The 26,381-nt window shown below is 37.8% G+C and overlaps 2 protein-coding genes across 4 annotated transcripts in view; one reads left to right on the top strand and one right to left on the bottom strand.

The window, feature by feature from the left end:
- The window catches only part of cog5 (component of oligomeric golgi complex 5), a 95,332-nt gene that overhangs the window by 25,511 nt on the left and 43,440 nt on the right, over positions 1-26,381 (top strand). For all 3 annotated transcript variants that reach the window (XM_069909161.1, XM_069909162.1, XM_069909164.1), the window contains 2 exons: positions 2,322-2,442; positions 21,309-21,439. In XM_069909161.1, coding sequence (XP_069765262.1) covers positions 2,322-2,442; positions 21,309-21,439 — 252 coding nt within the window. The remainder of the gene's footprint in view (positions 1-2,321; positions 2,443-21,308; positions 21,440-26,381) is intronic.
- On the bottom strand, positions 7,149-8,303 carry LOC138748118 (G-protein coupled receptor 22-like). Its single transcript, XM_069907813.1, has one exon. It carries the CDS (start codon positions 8,301-8,303, stop codon positions 7,149-7,151), a length of 1,155 nt encoding a protein of 384 aa, XP_069763914.1.

Below are 26,381 nucleotides of genomic sequence, written 5' to 3' on the forward strand. Positions count from 1 at the left end.
TCTCATTTTACTTCATTGCAAGCTGTTTAACAAATTCACCTATATCATTATACAATTAATTATTTATCTTCAGGTATGCCATGCTTCTTCAATGGAAGCACTGCAATAGCATTGTGTGTCTAAGACAAGAAAGCTAACGTGGTGTTGCATTACTGAGGACATTTCAAATGCCCAGTGTCATTCTGTCCATTGTGTGTTAGGATAGATGCAATAGATTTGAAGAGACCCTCATGCCCTGGCTTAACAATCTGCTCTGTCAACTAGTAAAGCAAATAAGGTATCTGAGGTTGTTTGTAATATTTCAGAAGTAACACATTGTATGTCATGTGCTTTTATATCCCATTAAAGTGAAAGGTAAAATATTTTATTCTTCATTGTTTCATCTACTTTGGATAGCCTCCTCCCTGAGCATCTGTGCAAATTATTTAATTTCTCGATTAGACAACGAATGATTGCTATCTTTATTTCTTCTTCATGTGAGAAACAGAAGAACCTTCACAGATTTTGCTCGAGACAAAAATTGAGAACAAAGAACATTTATTGTACAACAGTGCAAAGTTGGGTGCTTCCCCTTACCCTGGGAATACACACACATACTGGGGCTCACCCAACTTTTATACAGTTCATTTCAGTTTAGAGGTACCCTCCCCCCTTAACATTCTTCTGCCTCCTGGATTGGTTTGGCATTTGGTAATTCTGTCTGCCCACATGCAGTTTCTGTAAACTTGAAAGACCATGGGGTATCCTGTCTGGGTCCCATCATGTCATTGTCCTTATGGATCTGCCTTTGTCCTTATTCACACATCTCAACCCCCAGGACTTACTATTCTATATACAGAACTTGCTAACTTTCTATCACTATTAAGACCCTTATTCTATTATACTGCGTAACCCTTCCTCACACTCTTATCGGAATTCATCCCTACTCAGCACTTGCTTAACTTCCTCTAGTCCAGTCCAGTATTCCTTATTTCATTCGTACTAGCTTTACTTCCAATATTCTATTATCTCTCACATTTAGAATCTATTTGAATTTGTCTCTTTTCAGATTAGACTTTTTTTCTACATAAGGGCAACTTTTCGGTAGTTTTTTTATATTTAGTGTATCCGCCTGGTTACTTTTTGAAACAAAATATTCAAATTCAGTGCATTTTCTATTGTCATGACCTTGCATGTAGGAAACCTACCTAATCTCTCATGATCTCGATGGAGATTATTCCTAATGTACTGTGGAACAACCCACATACCCGCATAATACATTACTGTTTAGATCTTATTTGATTATTTGCATTTTTTGTGGTGCATGCGGGATGCGGGCATTTATATTCTTCCCTGAGAATTTGGTTGTTGATTCAACAGGTTCGAGAAAAGGAAGTAATCTTAAAGGTGATTTAATCAACATCGAAACACTTAAGCCTGGCATTAATGCCTCATGGTTCTGGCTTCCCCTTTGGTTGCATTCATTTAGTAATATGTACATAATTTCCTGTGGAAGATCTCAAAAATTGAACTGAAATTAATTGTTCTATCAAAATCTTGCAGCTCAAAAGATAGGTTGCAAGAGTCCATCTTGTTGATTTTTTTTTTTGGTTGCAGAAACACAAGCCAGATTCAACTATAGATAATGTTCATTTTATCATAAGTGCATAGTTTTGGGTTCTTCAGTTTTCCATGTTTTTTAGATTCTAGCATTAAACAGTTTCTCTTCTAGTAAAAGTCCAAAAATACAGATGCCAGAAATCTGAACCACCCAAGAATCCAGACTCTCAAACTTTAAATTTAGCAGGCTTTTGTGTGTGTGCATGCCTAAGTGCCACAAATGCACAGTGGCAACAAGTATCCACACTTAATACAGGTAATCTCATCACAAACAAATTCATTATATACTGCATTTGTCTTTTGCAATGTTAATTTTTAAACATAATTTCAAGTATTACATGTTTTTTGGTAATGAATTAAAATTATGTTTACATTTTTGTCAAGTGTTGACTTTATTTTTCTCTAAATCTGCTCGTTTTGAGAAATGGAGCATCTGGAATTTGCTAAGGAATAAACTATTAAAATTGACCTGTTCATCTCTTCTTTATTCATCCTTAAATTTGATTTCTAAAAGCACTGCCTGAGAATCCAGAAAATCCAGACCGACCCAATTCCTGAGCAGTCCATATTTTAGGACTTTTACTGTACTTTAATGAAACTAATGTTAATAATGTCAAAATACCAACATTTAAACTTTAAAAGTTTTGAGCTCAATTAAAACTGAACAAGCATGGTTAATGGGTCAAACTTCCAGTTAATCAATATTCTTGAATTTCACTTAGGCAGCTTGTGATTTGCTTCGAAGAATTATCCGTATTTTGTACCTAAGTAAGCGGTTGCAAGGCCAGCTACAGGGTGGAAGCAGGGAGATTACTAAAGCTGCACAAAGTCTCAATGAACTGGGTAAGTAAATAAACCTAGTGTTGGCATTCTCTTATATCACATGATGCTTTCTTTTCTTTGAGTTATGCAATCATTCAACATGGAAATTAGACCAAAGTTCACATTGACCATCAGCACCCATTTACATTAATCATATAATAATTTCATCTTTTGTTCTCTCAATATTCTCAACTTCCCGAGATTCTACCACGCACCTACAAACAAGGGGCAATTTCGAAAGGCCAATTAACCTACCTAAATTTCAGCGCGTTATTTACAGCTCCAAAATATTGTTGTATTAATCATATTGTATTTTCTTAGACCCCCATCTGTGAATGGAGTAAAAATGGAAACTCCACTGAGTATTGGTTATGCGGAAATTTGTGAATTGTGAAAATTAATAAGAAATTCATTTTATCCACTTGGCCGTATCAGCTCTTGATCTGAAAACAAACATTATAATCTTCCAGAATGAAAACTGGTGTAACAATAAACATTTTGCCTTGGATATATACAGAGGATAACATTGAGAAAAATGTGGTCATCCCCATGTACATTGTACCCTTTCAAAGAGACCTGCTCCCATTTAGCAGACTGCAAAATTATCCCTTCGAAACAGATTGTCACCCCTCTTACTCCAGAGTCAGGAAAGCAAGATATGTGTCCTGTTCATCAAATGTCCATTCATCATGAGGTTGGAAGGTGTACAGAGAGACGTTATTCGTGAGTTATTGGAAATCACACCAAGCAGATCAAGCAATTAAAAGACAAATAATATATTGATCTTCATTATAAGAGCATTTGAGTACAAGATCAGACATGTTACGTTTAAAAGGCACCCTTTTTCTTTTTCAGTTGATATATGCCCAGCAGAGATCAGAGAGAGTTTTCACTGAGATCCGGAGTATAGAGTGCAGTCTGTTCTCTCTGCCTTTTTTTTTAAAAAAAAGGGTGTGCTTGCATGAAAGTGTTCACCAGATTGAATGCGAAGATAGTGCATTTGTTACTTGAGGAGAGACCAAGCAGACTAGGCCTACACTCTTGGACAGTTCAGAATAATGCTTGCTGATCTCAATTAAACAAAATTCTCTTGATGCTTGACAGGATAGATGCAGGTATGAAGTTTCCTCTGGCTGTGATGTCCAAAACCAGGGGATCATGTTGACAATTTGGAACTAAGATGAGAAAAAAAAATGTCTTCACTATAGTTACTCCATCCAAAAGGATTGTACTGGCTCAATAGCAGAGTATATTAAAAAATATTGACAGAATTTTGGATAATAAGAGAATTGAGGAAGAATGGGGTCAGTGCAGCAAAGTGATGGCGTTAAAAGATCAGACACAATAATATAAATAACTCACAACTATTTCCACAGTATTTCCAATTCAATAATAAAAGTGAATGTTAAGGATGAGGGTTGAGGATGATGGTCAGTGGATGAAGATTTTTTTCCTATCCCTGTAAATTTTTTTACATTTTGAGCCATTATCCTTCAAAATAAAATGAAGGCAGACTATTAAACAGGTTCATGCTTCGGTCTTCAGATTTTTATCAGAGAATTTTATTAAGCCTATAAATTATGATTTCAATTGCATTAGAATAAGGAGTAAATTTATTGTGCTGACTCCCCAATGCTGCTTCCTGGTGCCTTTTGAAATCTTATCAACTGCACACCAGGAAAAAGAGAGAAATGCATATCTTAACCCGCATAAGAGCTAATTAGTTCCACTGATCAGACAAGTGAAGGACCATATTAACACTTTTGGTAAATGCTCATCCAATTTATTTATTTGATAAGTATTGCAAATCTGGTTGAACTACATAATGTCCAGAGCAATCTTTGTCCACCCACCTCAATTTTCTGTGAAATACGACAAAATGATCTTGGGTAAAATCTTCATTGAAATTTCAACGGAAACAGTATTGTGGGAAGATTTAATTAGTAAGTATACTTGTGAATTAGCATTTACTGTATTTCATATTGGACCTCCCACCCCCCTCCCATTTTTATTGTGAAATTTCAGGAAAAATTGTTTTAATGTATTTACCTTCACTCACCTCGATGGAAACTCTCCTGTCTTGTTTGACTAAGATGCCGAAGCCTCCCTGCACACATGCAACAACAGCAAAATGTCCTCTTGCCTGCCGCACACCAAGGCTCAGGCTGCTTCTTTCCTCACTGTACAAATGATGATTGCTTGATAGGCGTGCTGGGACCGACAGGTGTGCGAGGGTGGGAAGGAGAGAAGCCAGGGCAATGGGCTGGGCCTCGGTGATCAGGCTCCACGCTGAGCCTTAGTTGAACGAGCACGGCTCCCCAAACAGATTGAAAGAGGCACGGGGGCCCCCTGGCCTCATTTAATTTGCTTGGGGGCCATGTTCGTCGAACAAAAAGAGAGAGAGAGAGAGCGCGCGAGTGGGAGAAGTGAGTGGCGGTGGCGGCGACGACATCGGAAAGCACGGGCCACCCAAGGGAAGGTAGTCCTTGGGTCCACATCCTGGACAGCCACAGCACCTCCAAGGGCTTCTTGAATGCCCTGTCACCAACTTGCGAGGAATGCCTCCATTGCGTTTGTTTTTTGGTGCCCAAAATGGCAGAACCAAAATGTTACCTTCGCGTATAGAACCCAGAGTAGTTTTTGAGGTTAATTTTTGGGGGGGGAAGAAAAAGGAGGGGTCCTATGTGCAGTCAAAAAAGGTACTTGTTTCTCTGTTAGCATACCTGAAAGCTTATCACAGTATGGGTATTATGAAGATAAAGCAAATGTCATTACTTGCAATTTTTTGAATTCAGGCAGATGTAATTAAAATATTCCTCTAATTTATATTGAGTAATTTATTAGTCTATGTTGTGCTCATAACTGAAGTGTGTAGCATCTCTATCTCACATATTTTAGCTTTGAATACGTTTTATATTGGTCCCCAAACTGTAGCATTTATTTCAAAATGTTGACCGTCGTTCAAAATAACTCAATTTTGAGATATCCTGAGGATACAGTGATGCAAATGTAAAGATGATCCTCTTTGCTTTTCTCTGCTAAATTTGGAAAGGCATTGGACAATTGGGCACTGCATTTGTCACATTTGAAATTGGGAATGCACCTGAATGATCACAATAAGTAGTGATCATTTTTCACAAAATTACTAACGTGATTGTGCATTTAACTTCTTTAACATTTAACAACAGAAAATCTATTTTATGCATTTTTTGTGACACTGAGCAAATTGTGAAGAAATTCCTTCAATCATTGAATTTATACAGAATTTTTTCTATTCCAACATTGTATAAAAGAAAATGCAACGATCATTGCAAAAATAGACACAGAAATTGCATCCTAGCATCCGAGTTTAATCTGTAAACAATTAAACTCTAATATCTTGAACAGGACCACTCAAAGAAATGTCAGGCCTTCTGCATTGTAACGAAATAAGAACCAATACACATCTCAGTTTCATTCATTATCATTCATCATCTAAGGATTTTATTTTGGAAGCTCGGGCAATTACATGGCATAAACTGGCCTTTTGTTTTGAAAAGGGCACATTTGCTGATTTATAACAAGAAACTTGGCAAATCTGAGAGGGGGAATCCCTCTCTCACACTTTTAGATGCAGATTTGAGTATTTCTTATCCCATATGACCTCATAATATTTTAGGTTGTAAGCATGTTTACTTCTATGCCACTGTCATTTCGTCTAAGTCAAGACAGCACAAACTGTCACAAGAAGTACCGCTATTTAATCTGATTTTGTAGTCTTGGTTAATGAAGGTGTAAAAGACTGAATAATAATCTGGAAAACAATTTGCTCTTTAATGCTCATCATAACATTACAGAGGAATGGCACTTCACCTGACAATCTTCTAACTGGAATTAATGATTCTTAAAATAAACTTATGAACCTAAATCGTGGAGTTTTAAGGAGCAGGTTCTCATGAAATTAGGGCCTTAAATCTACAGTCCACATGAACCACTCATTTACAGTAGTCCTACATTAATCCCATGTTTCATTACAGTCTCTTCAACCCCCCACCCCCCCCCCACCATTCTACCACTCAGCTCAATAGAGCAAGTTGCAGTGGCCTGTTCACCTGCCAGTCTGCATCTTTGTGGTATGGGAGGAACCCTGAGCACCAAGGGGAAATATACAAGTTCACAGTGAGAATGTCTGCCCAGACAGAGCTTGATGTCAGAATTAAACTTGGTTCTGTAAGGCAGCAAACTCCACAGCTGAGCCATTGTACTACTCAGTTCATTGCTTTTGAATTTTTCTTTTGATTACTTGCTTTGAACCATTCTATTTAGTAGGTTAGAATAATTCACAAACTGATGTTTACCTTTTTCAAGATGGAATTAAAAATGAATCATGTCGTCTAAATCGTTCAATTCAAATAGGCATGACGCTATTGTCAGTAGACCAGAAAAATAAGTTAATTGGAACAATTCAGTTAGAGCCACATAATGAGTGTTGATAATTAGGTAATATTTACAACTGAGAAATAGTGTAATTTGATTTTAAAGTAACCTTGGTACTCTACCAGTAGGTTGCATAGTATGGACACCTGTTATTATTTACCACTTTACAAATTTTTCCAAATAAAACCGTTTACTTTTTCTTAATCTGTTTTTTAAAAAAAAAGAAATGTTATCTCACTTTTTTAATAAAAGAATTAGGCAATTTTGACAATTTTTTTGCTTTTTTTTGTGATCTAGCTAGGAGTTGCGAATTACTGCATTTTTGGGGACGGCGCGGCCTCAACAATCGATACCACCCTCTTTTTCATTTTACTCTTGAGGACCTTTTGGAATTTCTGTCTTGCAAATGCATACAGTAAAGGGTGGAATATAGTTGTTCCATATGCCAGGATTAAAAAGCACAGTCTTAATTTTACCATGCTCTCACTTAAACCTTTATATATTATTACAGTATTTAAAATTGATAATGGTGTCCAGCAAATGAGAAATGATGAAATGATTAAAAGGGACATTCGAAAAACCCTTTTTTGTCGTTCCCGCCTTTCTCGATGCTGCTTAACCACTCTTCTTAGAGCAATTATTACAGAAACTGAAGTTCTTACTCCTAGCTTTATGTTGTGTCTTCTACCATTTTCTGATTGATCAGTATTTTCATGTTGTAGAGTTGGAATATTTTTTTTCCTTTTTCTTTTGTTCTGCCTGGTTGAAAATCGTGAACCAATTTTGATGTTCAAGGCTTGAAGTATTTTGCTGTAGGTTATTAACATAACAATAACAGTGAAAGAAAAGATGGGAATCTGAATTAAGAGATGATAATATATTCCCAGTTCATTGTCAAATTCATCTATACCAAAGCATAAGATTGTCTTATTTTGCCAGATGCTTTGTAGACTGAAGAAATTGACTTCAATGAAAGGAATCGTAAATGCAGAAAAGGAAGCAATCCATACCGATGTTAGTAACATAATTGCTCTTCCCATCGTCAAAATCCGATTGGCTGGCTTAACTGAAATATCATAACGATCCAAAGTGATTGCAAGCACATTTGCTGCTGTTGCTACACTTGTGAAAGAAATGCAAGCTTCATGAAAATTGCAAATCAAAGCTTTTTGCTCCAGTGAAAGGAGAATGACAATTATCGTAAGGGGAATGCATCCAATGCATATAACAGCATCCAATATATGCAAGTTCATGGTGATAATATTACTGACTGAGTTTATGAGGTTTGACTTCATACAGTAAAGTCCCAATACTGTCAAATTACTGCTGAGTCCCAATACAATTTCCAGTATCAAAAATCCAGTAAGAGAGGCCTGAAAACTTGATGGGTAGTTAAGAGTCCAATATGAATTGTCATCAACATTCTGTGTCTCATCATGAATTGTCAGATTAATTTCTGATTGCATGGTGACTTGTACAATAGAAAGGAGAAAGATTCTTTGAAGATGGTCAATCCTGAAATTGTAAACAAGAGTATTAATTTCAACATTTTTTAAAACTAGGAAATAAGCTGTTTACAAAAATATTTCCTCTTTCCCACAATTTGAGTGTATATATGCAATTTTACTAAATTTATTTCCTCCATCGATTAGGTCAATACCTCCTGCTGTCTCAGTAAAGTTACACATTGATAAACCCTGCCCACCCTGGTCAAACTCTCTTCTTCACCCCGCCCACCTCTCCCTATGTCAAGCAGAAGATGCATGTGCTCAAAAATATAAACCTTCAATTCAAGGTTAGTTTCTTTTCTGCTGTTATCAGACTGTTAAATTGATCCAACACTGGCAAAAGTTTATACCCTTGTATTGTTTTCCTAACTTTTTTTCAAAACTCTGAGCTACTTGAATTTTTGTAACACTGCTCCTTACACTGTTGTTGTCATCATATTTATCTATCTGTTTATTTATTTGTTTGTTTGTTTGTTGTTGCTGCACTACCTGCTTTATAAGTTGACTTGCCCGGATGATGCTTAAAACGAAGCTGGGATAATAGGCTTTGGCTAGCACGTTGGTTGGTGTGTAAGTGTAACCCATTACTGGGGGTTAGTACTGGCTTCTCCACGTATTGAGAAGCTGCTATATCCTTTGGTGCCTCTCATCACTTATTGAATGTTTGGGAAGCTGGTTCTGTCCTCTTTGTGTGGTTGACCATGGTTCACCAGTGCAGAAATTTCTCAATGGTGGATACCATCCATTAAGCTTGTTATCATAGAGAAAAATCTGGGTTTGAGAGATGAACAGAGGAGGGGAGCAGGTGCCTTCCATACTGTCCAGAAGCAGGTGAGAGAGACTGTAGGCCTGGGCAAGTCTCAATGCTTGGAGGACTCACTGCCAGTTTTCAGCAATGTTGGCCAGAATATAACCCTGAGCAACTGAGTGGCCACATTGATCATTCCATTTAGCATAACACGAGCCCTCACTGGCTGTACATTGCCTCAATGGCATTCCATATACCAGGACATGACTTTTTTTTACTTGTTGCAGATGTGCCAGCAGAAGGTTCCTGTTACAATGGGGCACAGTCGAGTGTAGAACAGCGCTTCCCTCCTGGTTTGCAGTACAGGAGGCTGTCAACAATGCATCTATATATAGTGCTACATTGACCTCTTTTTAATGCTAATCCATGAGTGTTCTTGCTTTTGGGACTATCCAGATGGCTAAGTATTGTATTTGGGTTTGCTTTTTAGGTTATGATATTCTCTTACAGTCTATAATAAAAAATTTTCATTGGTTCTTAAAACAAAAAATAGGCCCTTGACTAATCTCTGAAAATCTATGAAGTCACTGTGTTGAAAATATAAGAGGTGGTATTTTAAGGTTAAGATCTCCTTTTAAAGATCCAATAACTGATAGGCATTTGATGCTAAATGATATTTAAGAACTGAGCTTTCTTCCCCTCTCATTAGAATGTACATTCATGTGCAATTGAGATTATATTTGTGTTATTGTGGCAAAACAAATATAGACAGTTAAACGGCTTTATTTTAATTAATTTTAAACCAGCTTGTTGCTCAGATATGTACTGGTAATCTGTTTTTTTCCTGAAATGGGGTTGATGAACATAGTCAGATTTAATATGGTAATGTGTTATAATTAAATAACAAATGATGAATCCAGTACATTTTAATCAGCCTCCAGAGGTATATTTGGGCAGAATGAAATTTCTCTACTCAGACACGTGATTGTTAAATAGGGGAAACAAAATACTGTGTCTATTGACTGTTAATGATATGCAGATTTCAGACTGGAAATTAAATTAAGCGAACACTTATTCTGTTGTAACAAGTAGTGAACTTGTACCGGTATACACTCTTTATATGATCAGTTAATTCATAACAGACGTGTTTATTATTTATTTTAATATAACTGACTTGTGATGTATAGGTACTCCTGACTTACCGAAGGATTGGTTGTATCTCAAAATGGACGCAAGTCAGAATTTTGCCCACACACAGGGTGTACCAAAGTCTTAAAGCAAACTTTTCAATCAAATCTTTTTTCATTGTAAATTTGACGATAACAACTTGAAGTTTCCTGAATTTTTCAATCAACCTTGGTGACTCTTTCCACATTCTGATCCATGCTTACCTTGTTAGTCGATGTCCCAGGGTCCTTAGGCTGGGTGCAGCCACCTTGATTCTTGTGCACATTTATGAGTCTTGATTGGTGCAGTGAGTTCTCATATTGGAGTTCAGTTGGCGCATGCGTGAGAGTTAAGCGCCATAATGATATTAACACTCATGCATGCGGCAACCAAACTCCAATATGCGAACCCAAGTGAAGACGTGCATATGTACAGGAATCAAGACGGTCGCACCCAGCCTCCAGACCCTGGGACGCCAACTAACAAGGTAAGTACACACATTTTGCCTCTTGCATTCCATGTATCCCTGTTATAGTTTGTCAAATACAACATAATCTGCAAATTTTATTTTATATCTTTTTAAAATTGGGTTGTATGTCTGGATGGGCATGTTGCATAGGTCGCAAGTCGGGGAGTACCTGTAACATGACAACACTGCTTTAATGCTTTAATAATTGATTTCAATATTTTGATTGCGTGTGACTTTTTGACTTATCATGTTTAAAAGCAATGATTCTGCCCTCTATTGGACAAATTTGTGTAATGCATGTAGTTTGGGTTTTACCTGAATGATCTGGCTCCAATCTTGTCAGTGGTTAGAGTCGTCCCTCACACTAAGGTAGATAGATGGTTACAGTTATTAGGGGCTAATCTTCCAGTCCTAGGACATTAATGCTGATGGCTTTGGGCATTATCTTGGGCTCAACCATCCTCAACTGCTCTATCTTTGATGGAAAGAAGGTCATCGAAGATGACAGTGTTCAATTCCATTTGCAATCTCATTTATAACTCAACAAATGAGGCAATCCATAACTCCATGCAACAAGACCTAGATAACATTTGCTCATGGCCTGGTCATGGCAAAAAGAATTCATACTGGAGAAGGGTCAGGTAATTACCATATTCAACCATATCAATGGTATTAATACAGTGGAGGACATTGAAGAGATAATGAAGAGGCTGTACAGCACCTAATAGCCTAAATGCACCTGTGATTGTCTGATCTTGGAAGCTAAGTAGGCTCAGGTCTTGTCAGTACTTGGAGGACACCAGGTGCTGTAGGTTTTGCTGAGGGACGTGGACAAAGTGGCAACTTTGTCTGCTTTATGGTAGACAAAAGTTAAAGAATTTCATGTACGTCACATTTCGAAATGTAGTACAGTATTATGTGACATAACCCTGATTTTCAAAGTATGTGGTTTCAATGTCATATTTTATCAGTTTGCTTCTGCATTAACTAAGTTAAAACTATTTTCCTAAACTAATAAGATGTACCACAACATTCTTCAGTTGCTTAGTATGCATGTCCTTTGTTCCAATTGAGATCCAAAAGGAATTTTAATAACCAGGTTGCATGATTTATGTTGTCTGAAATCAAAATGTTAACAGAAAATTATGTAAACTGTTTGAATTAAAATCAGAAAATGAAGAAAAGTGTACAGAAGATCAGGCAAGATCTGTAGAAAGATAAATGATACTAACATTTCAGATCAAGGATCCTTCATCAGAAATATTATTTGCATTCCTGGCTTCTAAACTTACTCTACAGCTGTTTTCATTTTTAAATCACTCCTCCTTGGACCTTTTGTAAAACGGCAGTTAGGATGATTCTGATGTATTTTCACTAAGGTCAGAGATCAAACTAGGTGATAAATACTTAAAGATTGAGCTAGGTTTCATCATAATATCAGAATTCTATTTAAAATATTGGGGCAGATCAACCAAGCTCTTCCTCTTAAGTGAATTGAAATTCACTTTCTCTGGAATAAATAATGGCTCATACATGATATCAGAGATGAAATCTTCGGTCATTTGCAACAATTATTTGAAGTCTTGATTTCTATTGAGAACTACTGAATAATTTTCATGTTGCCCATAATCGTGAGAGAGAGTCTGGTCAAATGATGTTGAATTGCATGTTCCAGTAAGTAATGTTGTTTAAAACTGGTGTGTCAGATCCTGTGAAGTAGATTTGTATTTAGTTCTGAGCTCTGTAATCAATTTAAAACAACAAAATGGCTTCACATTCCACTTGCATATAATCTCTTCAAATATAATTTAGATACAGGTAGTTGAGTGTGTTTGGTTATTAATTAGTCAAGCCTTATGTAAAATGCATTGAAGAAAAATGCTACAATATTTGTCCATTTAAAGAGCAGTTAAAATTGTAAATGCAGCCTCTTCCACTTTTTTCTTAACGTTTTGCAGGTATACTAATTTTATTGGAAAACCATTGACTGCACATTAATAAATTTCATTATTCTGGTTATATTACGAATAATAGTATTTGGATGATTTTTATTTCATACAGTATTTTATATAAAAAGGGAAGTAAATTAATTTTTCAGAATTTTTATTATTCAAATCGTCAAACGCAATATTAAAAAAAAACGATGGTTTAATATTTATAAATTATGCATGCCTAATTACTAGAAAAATGAAGGAATCTTACCTTGGTTGAAAACTAAAAGAAAATCTGTATGCAAGCCATTTAGAATTTCTCCTTTTCTAGCAGAATATACTGTGAAGAGTTTCATAAGGCACTGTTTGGACCTTTGCTTTCAGCAAGATCTGCTTCGACTATTACTGTTTTAATGTGTACAATGAGTGGATTTCAGTAGGTTTGCTGTTGCTTCGATTAACCAAGAAATCAATAAGCTTCTGAAAATATCTCATCAAAGTAGCATGCTGCAGCCTTGTGTCTCTGGAGATCACATTGAGATTTATCTCTCAGAGAATGGTATGGCAGCATGAAGTAATTGTGGGCGGCATTCACTGAATGACAGCTTGACTCATTTCCTCCCTTTACTGCAGAGAATTGCAGTGTATGCATTTGTTTGGATTTGGTAATCATAAGGATTTATCCAAGTCTTCATGAAAATATATATTTTTAAATCACCAATGTAAATAAATATTTGGTTCAATAATTGAGAAAATCTTAGATTTTATGTCCAATCTAAAGGAGAGAAATATCTGAGAAAAGTATTTCAAATCAATTTGTAGGTTAAATCTTATTTTAATTTCCTTTTGAAATTTTAATGTAACTCTTAGACACTGACAAGATACAGCTCTCCTTTCTCTTTTTTAAACAGTTTATAAAATATCTTGTTGTGAAATAGTAATTAATTTGGCTGTGATAATTTCATCAATAATTTAGCCTGTTGCCTAGTAACACTGAAAGTATTTTGTACGTTTGTGTATCCCACTATAGCAGGTTTGACAATTGATTGATATTGTTAATTATATTTACCTTAACTAATACTAAGTGAAACCAAGTAAACAAGTTTCATCTGTGAGCATGTGTTCAACTTAACCCATGATGACTATTAGAAATAGCACTCATTGTTGAACATAGTGTTGAATATTTTGTGGTGTGTATGGCAAAGTAAATGCGGCAAGAAAACCTAACAAGAAATTGAACGTTTCAGGTGATAATTTCCACAATTTGGCATGTTTAAGAAAAAGTAGAAAAATTGCTCAGTTTTCAGTTATAGGCATAACAGAGTAATCTGTGCTGAGTTAACATTTTGTTTTAATTTGTGGTTGCCTAATGAACATGTATTCAATGGTCCATTAAAAATACTCCAGATATCATTGTACACTCCAAACCTCTTCATTATTTTTTTTTTTTTTTTTCTTCTTTGGCTTGGCTTCGCGGACGAAGATTTATGGAGGGGGTAAAAAGTCCACGTCAGCTGCAGGCTCGTTTGTGGCTGACCAGTCCGATGCGGGACAGGCAGACACGATTGCAGCGGTTGCAAGGGAAAATTGGTTGGTTGGGGTTGGGTGTTGGGTTTTTCCTCCTTTGCCTTTTGTCAGTGAGGTGGGCTCTGCGGTCTTCTTCAAAGGAGGCTGCTGCCCGCCAAACTGTGTGGCGCCAAGATGCACGGTTTGAGGCGTTATCAGCCCACTGGCGGTGGTCAATGTGGCAGGCACCAAGAGATTTCTTTAGGCAGTCCTTGTACCTTTTCTTTGGTGCACCTCTGTCACGGTGGCCAGTGGAGAGCTCGCCATATAATACGATCTTGGGAAGGCGATGGTCCTCCATTCTGGAGACGTGACCCATCCAGCGCAGCTGGATCTTCAGCAGCGTGGACTCGATGCTGTCGACCTCTGCCATCTCGAGTACCTCGACGTTAGGGGTGTGAGCGCTCCAATGGATGTTGAGGATGGAGCGGAGACAACGCTGGTGGAAGCGTTCTAGGAGCCGTAGGTGGTGCCGGTAGAGGACCCATGATTCGGAGCCGAACAGGAGTGTGGGTATGACAACGGCTCTGTATACGCTTATCTTTGTGAGGTTTTTCAGTTGGTTGTTTTTCCAGACTCTTTTGTGTAGTCTTCCAAAGGCGCTATTTGCCTTGGCGAGTCTGTTGTCTATCTCATTGTCGATCCTTGCATCTGATGAAATGGTGCAGCCGAGATAGGTAAACTGGTTGACCGTTTTGAGTTTTGTGTGCCCGATGGAGATGTTGGGGGGCTGGTAGTCATGGTGGGAAGCTGGCTGATGGAGGACCTCAGTTTTCTTCAGGCTGACTTCCAGGCCAAACATTTTGGCAGTTTCCGCAAAGCAGGACGTCAAGCGCTGAAGAGCTGGCTCTGAATGGGCAACTAAAGCGGCATCATCTGCAAAGAGTAGTTCACGGACAAGTTTCTCTTGTGTCTTGGTGTGAGCTTGCAGGCGCCTCAGATTGAAGAGACTGCCATCCGTGCGGTACCGGATGTAAACAGCGTCTTCATTGTTGGGGTCTTTCATGGCTTGGTTCAGCATCATGCTGAAGAAGATTGAAAAGAGGGTTGGTGCGAGAACACAGCCTTGCTTCACGCCATTGTAAATGGAGAAGGGTTCAGAGAGCTCATTGCTGTATCTGACCCGACCTTGTTGGTTTTCGTGCAGTTGGATAATCATGTTGAGGAACTTTGGGGGACATCCGATGCGCTCTAGTATTTGCCAAAGCCCTTTCCTGCTCACGGTGTCGAAGGCTTTGGTGAGGTCAACAAAGGTGATGTAGAGTCCTTTGTTTTGTTCTCTGCACTTTTCTTGGAGCTGTCTGAGGGCACTCCAAACCTCTTCATTATATACATACTGTATATGCATGTGCACATATATAGTGTGTGTGTGTGTGTGTGTGTGTGTGTGTGTGTGTGTGTGTGTGTGTGTGTGTATCTATCTTTGGCTTGGCTTCGCGGATGAAGATTTATGGACGGGGTAAATGTCCACGTCAGCTGCAGGCTCGTTTGTGGCTGACAAGTCCAATGCGGGACAGGCAAGACACGGTTGCAGCGGCTGCAGGGGAAAATTGGTTGGTTGGGGTTGGGTGTTGGGTTTTTCCTCCTTTGCCTTTTGTCAGTGAGGTGGGCTCTGCGGTCTTCTTCAAAGGAGGTTGCTGCCCGCTGAACTGTGAGGCGCCAAGATGCACGGTTTGAGGCGAGATCAGCCCACTGGCGGTGGTCAATGCGGCAGGCACCAAGAGATTTCTTTAGGCAGTCCTTGTACCTTTTCTTTGGTGCACCTCTGTCACGGTGGCCAGTGGAGAGCTCGCCATATAACACGATCTTGAGAAGGCGATGGTCCTCCATTCTGGAGATGTGTGTGTGTGTGTTATATATATATATATATATATATATATATAGGGTGGGTGTGTGTGTATATATATGGGGTGGGTGTGTGTGTATATATATGGGGTGGGTGTGTGTGTATATATATGGGGTGGGTGTGTGTGTATATATATATATGGGGTGGGTGTGTGTGTATATATATGGGGTGGGTGTGTGTGTATATATATGGGGTGGGTGTGTGTGTATATATATGGGGTGGGTGGATGTGTGTGTATATATATGGGGTGGGTGGGTGTGTGTGTATATATATATGGGGTGGGTGTGTGTGTATATATATGGGGTGGGTGTGTGTGTATATATATGGGGTGGGTGTGTGTGTATATATATATGGGGTGGGTGTGTGTGTATATATATATATGGGGTGGGTGTGTGTGTATATATATATGGGGTGGGTGTGTGTGTATATATATATGGGGTGGGTGTGTGTGTATATATATATGGGGTGGGTGTGTGTGTATATATATATGGGGTGGGTGTGTGTGTATATATATATGGGGTGGGTGTGTGTGTATATATATATATGGGGTGGGTGTGTGTGTATATATATATATGGGGTGGGTGTGTGTGTATATATATATATGGGGTGGGTGTGTGTGTGTATATATATATGGGGTGGGTGTGTGTGTATATATATATATATATGGGGTGGGTGTGTGTGTGTATATATATATATATATGGGGTGGGTGTGTGTGTATATATATATATATATGGGGTGGGTGTGTGTGTGTATATATATATATATATATATGGGGTGGGTGGGTGTGTATATATATATATATATATATGGGGTGGGTGTGTGTGTATATATATATATATATGGGGTGGGTGTGTGTGTATATATATATATATATATGGGGTGGGTGTGTGTGTATATATATATATATATATATATATGGGGTGGGTGTGTGTGTATATATATATATATGGGGTGGGTGTGTGTGTATATATATATATATATATATGGGGTGGGTGTGTGTGTATATATATATATATATATATATGGGGTGTGTGTGTCCCTTTCTGCTGTTCTAATTTCCTTCTTGGGCACACTTCTGCCCTTGTTCCAGCTGCTAATGTATAATGCTGTTTGTTTCCTAATATAAATGGAGGAGAAAATATTGTTCACCAGAATCTCCTTTCATTTATAAGCAAAGAATATATGTGCATTATCAGACCATTGTGTCCAGTTATGTTAACAATCTGAACATGTGATAAAGATATTTGAATTGTAAAAAGTATGTTATAATAGTTACAAAACATTAATGGATGTAATATTAAAATTAATCTTACAGATCATATGTAATGTAAGAAAATGGAGGGCCAGACAGTGAAAAACTATTCCATTTTCTCCATCAAAACCAGTAAAACTCTCTTTTGTAATGTTGTGCTAATGGAGCAGCCACGGTCAAAAATATTGTTCCTGATTTTACCTTGGCTATATTGCTGGTCCACTTTAAATAGAGTTCTTTGTTTTGAGTAATTAGCACTTTGAGAGGCCAATGGAACAATCAAGAATAAAAATAGTTAATGGAGAACAAAGCTGACTGGTGAAATGTGGAAGAACTTGGCATGTATAAATTGGAATCAAAGATATGAAGGTAGAAATGATGGGGAATGGAATAGAAATGTGCTTTTTCCAAGCCTGTTCATTGGAGATGTTTATTCCAAAGAACATGAAGCGATTGAATCTTTCCATTTTGGTGCCATTGATGTGAAGAGAGGTGTGATCTCTACCTTCTTTCCTGAAATCAATGATCATCTTTGTATAACTGATGTTGAGATAGAGGTTTTCCTGGTACCATGCAACTGCATTTTGAATCTCATTCCTATGTTCTAATTGCTTTTATACTTGGTAAATTTAAAGATGGAGTTGGAAAAGTAGGGGACTGAGTATGCATCCTTGAGGAGAGTTGCATTGAGCATGAGTGTGGAGCAGATGTTGATAATTCACTGATTGGACTGTTAGTCAGAAAGTCTAGTACCTATTTGCAGAAGGGGTTGCTGAGGCCTTGATCCTAAATTTTGAGATGGAGTTTATGAAGGACAATGGTACTGAAGATGGAGCTGCCATCTGTGAACCTAGTCTAAATACCCAAATCTTGAGGTGCTGGGATGCAAAATTTATGTAGATTTTCCAAAACATTTGAGTATAATCCACAATGTAAGCAGGTTAAGTTAAAATCAAATTGATGGCATAAGATAGCAAGAGAGTAAGTTGGACCGCAAAGAGTGGGGTAGTAAATCACACGTTACCTTTGAAATTAGATTAGATGTAAATAGAGAAGCAGAACTTGAGGAGGAAGGATCTGGCAAAGAGGAGAATATGGCTGTCTTGTAAATATAAAAATGAGGTTCTGATTATAGGTGTCAGCTTTGAACAACTGCCCACGCCGCCTCCAATCATATTAGTTGTGGTATCAGTGCCTGTTGGCTTGAGAGAAAATGAAAGAAGTGGTTATGTTGTAGGCAGTTGAGAAAATGAAAGAAGTGGCAATTACTTCTGATGATTCAGGTTTGAGGTGTAAAGTAGGAATAGTGTTCACTGGGGTGTCAAAGGCAGCATATGGAAGGAAAATAATCAATGGATGTTAATGCATGCAAGTGGTTGTGGCGCCATGGGAAAATATTTGAGAATGTTTTGAAAACTTGATTAATTAGATATGCATAGAATTGAGATTCAAAGTCTGGTGGCTTGTAACAAGACCCCAAAGACTTCAATTAGTTAATTTTATTTTAGCATAAAGTGCAATCCATCACCTTGTGAAAATAGTCACGTTTCTTTTTTGGGACACAATGACTTAAGAAGATTTGGATGTGCACAAGGTTGCAATTTTGTATTGCTACTTTATCTCAATGTTAAAAGCAGACAGCAAAAAAAAGACCAATTTAGAAGGCCTGACCAAAAGTTTTTGTTTTGTTTTGGATGAAGAGGGAGAGTGAATCTGAGTATGTTGTAACACCTGTAAGGAAAATTGAGATGTTCTGATTGTATAGGGTAGCATGTAATGTTTGCGGTGGGGGCAGGGTGGTAGATGCTTGGACATTATAAATCGCAGATTTGGACAGTTTAATTGGGGGTGCTAGGAAAGAATGGCTTTGTGAGAGGAAGGCTGCGCCTCATGAGTCTAGTTGAGTTTTTTGAGGAGTAACAAAAGAAATTGATGAAGGTAAGCTGGTGGATGTAGATTTTACTAAGGTGTTTGAAAATGTCTCCCATGGTAAGATTATGAGGCATGAGAGTCGAGGAACTTTTGCTGCTTGGATTTGGAATTGGCTTGTTTGCAGAAAGCAGAGGATATGCAGTAGAAGTAGATAGAAGGCATTCTACCTGGAGGTCAGTGACAAGTGATGTTTGCAGGGATCTGTTCTGGGGCATCTCTTTTGTGATTTTTATAATTGACTTGAATGCAGAACTGGCAGGGTTGGCAGGAAGTTTGCAAATGAAACCAAGTTTGAAGGTGTGGGGGAATATGGCAGGATGCTGAGCTGGGCAGAGAAGCGGCAGATGGAGTTCGGAGTGGATAAGTGTGAAGTGATGCAGTTTGGAAGGTCATACTTGAAGGTGGAGTATGTGGTTAACTGCTGGATTCTTAACAATGTGGAGGAACAAAGATCTTGGGATCCAGATCCATAGATCCCTCAAGGTTGCCATGCAATTTCATAGAGTGGTAAATAAGCTATATGGGGCATTGGCAGTCATTAGTTGGGGATTGAGTTCAAGAGCCATGAAATAATATTGTAGCTCTATAAAAGACTGGTTAGACCACACAGGTTAAGTTCTGGTCACTTCATTGCAGGAAGGATGTAGATGCTTGGAAGAGGGTGTATATATCAGTATTTTTAATATATTGGAATTTTTCTCTGAAGGCTACAGAGAACAAAGGTTCCAAGTAGATTGGTCCATTCTAAAAATTCACCTCATTGTAATGAATTTTCAGCTAAACTGGCAAATGATCTTCATTTACAGTTTTAAAAAAGTTTATTTCCCTCTCTAAAATATTCCTCTAAACTATGAAATGGGTAATTGCATGTCTTCCATATAACCTGAGTATTATTTTAAATTCAATATAGAACTTTGATATCTTCTCTAAGGGACACTTATTCTTCATCAGAATAATTGACAAACGTGTCACCACTTTGCAGGAAGTAACTCCATTTCTTGTCATCTGTGACTCAAACATTTTATTAATTTGCATTTTTACATTTTCTATTCACAACCAAAATTAGGTGGTTGAGGTTTTGTTTATTTTAAAATAAATAACTTGAATGGAATTAAGTGAGTTCCGTGGTAGAGCCCAATTTTTGAGAATGTGCCAGTAGCCCTTTCTGGATCCAATGCAGTCCTTCTGATGAAGACACTCCACACTGCAGTTGAGGTTCCAGAATTTTGATCCATTGACAATGAAGAAATGCAATATTTTTCCAAGTTAAGATGGCAGTGACTTGGAAAGATCCTTCAGGTTCCAGAGTTCTAGGTTCTGGAGGTCTTTCGTTGTGCCTGCTGCCCCTTTCCTATTCATTGTTGAGGTTGCAAGTTTGAGAAGTGATGTTGGAGCTGTGTGGGTGAATAAGAATCGTAGATGATACGCACTGTGGACCTGGTGTCCTAGTGGTGAAGGTTTAGGAAGGTTAATGGGGAGATTGGTCCTGGACCACTATTAAGCTAGTTGAGAGTTGATGTTGTACTTATCCCAGCAAGTGTAGTTAGTGGAAAAGTTTTGATGTGTCAAATACAGGATTCATCGCCTCTGACTTGGTCTTGGAGCCACAGGATTTATGTGGCTGGTCCATTGAGATTTTGGTTAATGAAGACTCCCTCGATTTTGGTGGGGGAATTTGTCAATGATAATGAAATTAAAATGCTAGAAGAGGTGATTTGTGGAATGCTTACCATTAGGTTTAGAGAGAATGAAAATATCAAAATGACACTTTTCATGAAATACAATAATTTATTGCCTGTTATGTATAAAAATTTATTGTAATTACACATACTGGAGCAATTATCTTATGAGAAAAACATCAAAAAACCTTGACATTGCACCTGATTAATGATTTGTTTTCTATGAAATCAACTTCCTCAATGTTCAAATGGTACTCAAAAAGAAGAATCGCAAAAGTTATAGTATTGAAGGGGATCATTCCAAAATAAAATATCAGCAAAGTTGCATTCCAGGTGTGAGTGTTCACTTTTTTTTTGCTTTCTGTTTCACAGATTATCTGTCACAAGGAGTTGATCTGTCTGGGATTGAAGTTATAGAAAATGACCTCCTTTTTATTGCAAGAGCCCGACTTGAGGTAGAGAATCAAGCCAAACGATTACTTGATCAAGGAATGGAGACGCAGGTATATGCCTAGACTTTGTAAAATAAAAAAAAACTTCTGGTACTTCCTTTTATAATTCAGCTTTTCTTTCCTAATGACATTCTTTGTCTCTGTAAGTTTTTAAAGTTTCCCAATCCTGTTTTTTTTTCATTGTATGCCTGCCCTTTTGCTTTTATTTTAGCCTTAACCTCTCTTGTTATCCACATTTGTGCTATTTTTCCATTCATGATTTTCTTTTTTCTTGGAATATATCTATCCAGCACTTTCCTTATTTCTTGTTGAAATATCCTCCAATTCTGCTCTGCTGGCCTCGGTCAGCTTGTGCCAGTTCATCTCATAGCTCTGTAATTTCCTTTGTTCCACTGAAGTATTGATACATCTGATATCAGCTTTTCCTTTTCAAATTCGAAACTGAACTCAACATGTAATGATCTCTACTTCCTAAGGGTTCCATTACCTTTAATTCCCTAATCACCTCTGGTTCATTACATATCACCCAATCCAAAACCACTGATCCCCTGGTATAAGATTTATATGCAGACTTTTGACCTACAAACATGTATACTTCAAATTTGACCTTTTGCTGGTATAATTTAAAAAAAAGTTGATGTATTTCTAAAATATCAGGTGTGAATAAAACTGATGAATAAAAGGAAGTGAAGAGATTTATTTGATGTAGATAATAAAAATTCAAAACTGGTAGTAATGGCCAGTTAAGAGCCCCATTGTGAGGGGTATCATTAAAGCTACTGTAATTCCAGCAGTATATTCGAGGTTTAATAAATGAAAATTTGCTTGAACTTTTGAATTCGCACTGTTGATGACCACAGAAGCTATGTAGATTACAATGAATAAAGTACAATAAAATCAACTCACGGATAGTTTTATCAGTACCTTTATAGATTTACATGCAAGATATCCCGATAATCAAGTTTGACTCCCTTAGCACTTACTCTGATATTAGGCAAGCATATTTAGCAACTTAATTACTTCAAGTGTTTTTGAATTACTTTAAATGTTTTGTATTTGATCCTAATCAAGGGTCAAGCATTGATGTAAAATCATTTGAGTAGCTCTTGTTGCAGCATTTTACCAGAGATTTGATGTAAAGTTAGCACTTCAATATTGTAGAAAGTGAATCATGAAATCATGAAAGCTTGGGGAAGTAATCATTGACCAAAAAAAAATCTCCTTGAATCTTTCTTGAATAGTTAATTATTGCTTTGGCTTTGAATGACCCTAATTGATTTCATATCCTGCACTAGAGCAAGGTTCAAACTTTGTGGGTTGTCCTTTAGTGTCACTTTTCATTTGTGTGATTACATGAGAATTCCAGTTAGGAAATTGTTTAGCTTGTGGGTGAGTGTTATGTTCTGCAGTTTGTTTTTCCTCACATTTTCTTTTCAGCATTGCACTGGGCTCTGATCCATTAAATAGGGAAAATACAACATCTTAGTTTAAAAAGAATAAAAATTTAAGTTTAAAAATATTGTGCAAGAAGAAGTTGCATCAAACAGTGAAACAGACAACAAAATTAGAAAGTTGAGCCCATGGTTATAATGGACATGAAAAACTTCATATCTAAAAACAGGAAAATATTGGGAGAAATGAAAGGAAAATCCAAAGGTGAAGGCAATTAAAAAAAAAATTAGTGTGTTTGAAATGTCTCTGTGAAGGGTTCCATTTAAAGCTACTGTAATTTCAGCAATGCAAGGATTTTCCAAGACAAAAGTTAAATCATGTAGGCAAAAGTTATCTATCAACAACATCATGGGGGGGCGGGGGGCGGGGGGGGGGGGGGGAGGGTGAGAGGGGATCATCGTTGACCAGAAACTGATGTGAATCAGCTACAAAAACAAGCATCTCATCTCTTGAATAATTAAAGTGCTTTCTGGGAATGTGACTGGGTTGCATCTGTCTTGATAAGTGTCCTCTAAGAAAACTCAGAAGGCTTGTTACAATACCAGGCCACTATTGGCCAACTTTTCACAATTTTTGATCAGTTATTCCCTCCATTGTTGATGCAGAATGGTTGCAGATTTTGACCTAGATGATTTTTATAGCATCTACCAAACCCTTGATTTTTGTCACCAAGGACAAAAGCAGCCAGCACATAGAGATATCTCATTCAGGTTAATTGGCACTTTTATGGTAGCTCCATGTCACATGGTCACATTTACTTGAGTTATCAGATGTGAATAAAACTGATGAATAAAAGGAAGTGAAGAGATTTATTTGATGTAGATAATAAAAATTCAAAACTGGTAGTTGCTAATGGTCAGTTAAGAGCCCCTTTACAATTATAGCATTTCTTTTGAAATATTACTTTAATAGTAAATAGATGGATTTAATACCATTTATTTTAAATCTGTTGAATTGCAACAGCTATGTTAAGAAAAGAAACTGTAACATGCAATTATAAATGATGTACTGTATTTATTTGTTCAGTAAGTAGCACTCTTGAGTGCAGAGTACACAGACAGCAAAGAACCTCCAAGTTGCTTTTAAAATCCATGCTGTTTTCATTAACATCAGATTGAAATGTGGACCTGAATAAGCTTGATTGAAATTTCTTTATTTTGTTTGCCTTTGGTTACTGAATGGGTCTATTTCTGATAGGTCTATATTAAAATACATTTTCAAATAGAATGCTACTTTGAACCACTTCTTAGCAACTTGACATGTGTTGCTTTCATTACTGAGTCAAGATTCTTTTATTGTCATGTAATAAAAAGATGTAATATTCGCCTTCAGCAGAAATTGTCTGGTGCCACTTAGTCAGGGAAAGAGAAGCAAAAGAGAGTTCCTTCTGTCACTGATTGCCAGTGGATTCACTTGCAGCTCTCTCATAGCCTCTGCAGCCACACAGACTTGTGTCCAAACCATTGGAAATCCAAGCTCCAGATCCAAACCTCCCACACTATCAGGAAGCCTTCAGCATCTGAGGGGCCTTCATGAGCCCCTCCCACCCTTGGCACCCTCTCGCTTCTTGGATCTGATACTTGATGCTCCTTCAGCCAGTCTCCAGCAGTCGGCAGCCTGGTGTGTTCTTTGATCACATCACCAGCAGTCGGCAGCCTGGTGTGTTCTTTGATCACATCACCAGCTGCCTGTGTAGGTTCCTTGCCTCGAGTTGCCAATAGCCCACCACCTGGCTGTTCTTCTGCCACAGAACTCCTTGCAGGTCCACAGTCGTAGTCACTGTCTCGTAAGGTTGCCTCCACTGTTTTTCCTCAAATGGGGTGTGTGCTCCCTGTTTTCTGGTGTCCTGCACTAGTCCTCTGCTTCCTTCGAGTCTGAAACCCCTCACCCGCTGCCAACTTGGTCAGATGGCGCATTACCTCGTAATCACAAGATTTTAAAATAAAACAACTCTGGCTCCTTTAACAAGCCATTTAAAGCCTGTACGGAACTATTGGTTGTAGGATTGGATGGTATCAACCTGCAGTGGAGAGCTGTGTCTGCTTCCTGCTTTCCCAAGGTCTGCATCAGCGGCAGCACTGCTGTCACAGCATCTCTGGTGGTCCTGCCAATATTTTTAAATGTTTTTTGATTTAGGCATTGTCAATTTAAGTATTTTCAGGATTTTGATATTTTACTTAGGTTGCCACAAGTTAAAACTTGAAGACCTGTTGTGTCATATTTATTTGGTGCCGATCTGTGTTTCTCCATTGCGGATCTCAAGCTCCTTTAATAAACTCATTTCATTGAGAGAGCTTCTTTGCATCTCTCAGAATGAAGCAACAAATATGTCATCTAACAATAGCAAATTAATAAGTTGATTGGATTTACATTTTTTTTTAACTTGAATGTCTTTTTAAAAATTTGAATAGAAATAAGTTCTGAAGATTGACTTAAAGCAGCCTGCTTTAGATGCGAAAGAAAGTGCGTGCTAAATTGGAATAGATTTTTGCTTTTAGACCAACTGAAAATTAATATTAATGATACAAGATTATTTATGGAGCAAAATTTCATACTGTAACATTCATATAATGTTCTCTTCATAACAAAGCAATTGCAGTCAGTAATTATTCATCTGAAAAGACAGGAAAGGGCTTAATTTAAAAGGAGATTTAAAAGGTGGAATCTGGAGCAAAGAATAAACTACTGTAGAAACTTAGTGGGTTGATCAGCACTTGAATGGGGGTTGAGAGGGGAAGGGTGTAGTTTGGGGTGGGGAAGGAATTGTTGAGGTTTCAGGGGACTGAGAGAGAAGGTAGCCAGGAAAAAGAAGAGAGGAGGAGTGAGTCAGGGGCCAGTGGATGATGGGAGGACTGACAAGGATGACAAGTAGGTAAGTAGAGTTGGGTGAAAGAAGCAGATGATTGACAAAGTGGATGAAGAAGAAGGGGCAGGTGGAGTGGAGAGGGGGGTGAAAGTGCAAATCAGATGAATATTTTTAAAATAAAATAAAAATCATAAGTACATATTGAATTAGCAGAATTACTTTTGTGTGTGTTACATTGTAACATCCAATAAACAAGGCTTCATTGCTGTAAAATGTATAATACAATTTTCTTGTTCAACCACTTCAGCCATCTAAGCTATACACAGGTATCCTATGATTTGTAGCTTAGACTAACCTACCTGCTCTGCGACACAAGACAAACTGAGTGGAGGAAAACAATGAAGAAACTCGCCACAAACCTTTGCTGACTGTCAAAGCTTTAAGGGATGGTGATAAGCAGGAACATGCAGACTGCCAATGCTAGAATCTGATAAGGAAGGCAACTTTGGGAATAATTAGAGGAGAGGTAAAACATAGAATCAGGTGAGGGAGAGGATCTGGTGGCTGAAATGTGTGGTTTGCAGCCAGATAGATGTAGGAATGGGGAGTGAGATGGAGGTGGTTGCATATGGGAAGGGAGACAAAAAATGGGAGGTTTGGAATTGGATCAGAAGGAGAGAGGAGGACCACAGGAGGTAATGATTACCTGAAATCGGAAAAGTTAATCTTTGGGTT

Source organism: Narcine bancroftii, chromosome 13, assembly GCF_036971445.1.
Source record: "Narcine bancroftii isolate sNarBan1 chromosome 13, sNarBan1.hap1, whole genome shotgun sequence".
NCBI classification, from domain to species: Eukaryota; Metazoa; Chordata; class Chondrichthyes; order Torpediniformes; family Narcinidae; genus Narcine; species Narcine bancroftii.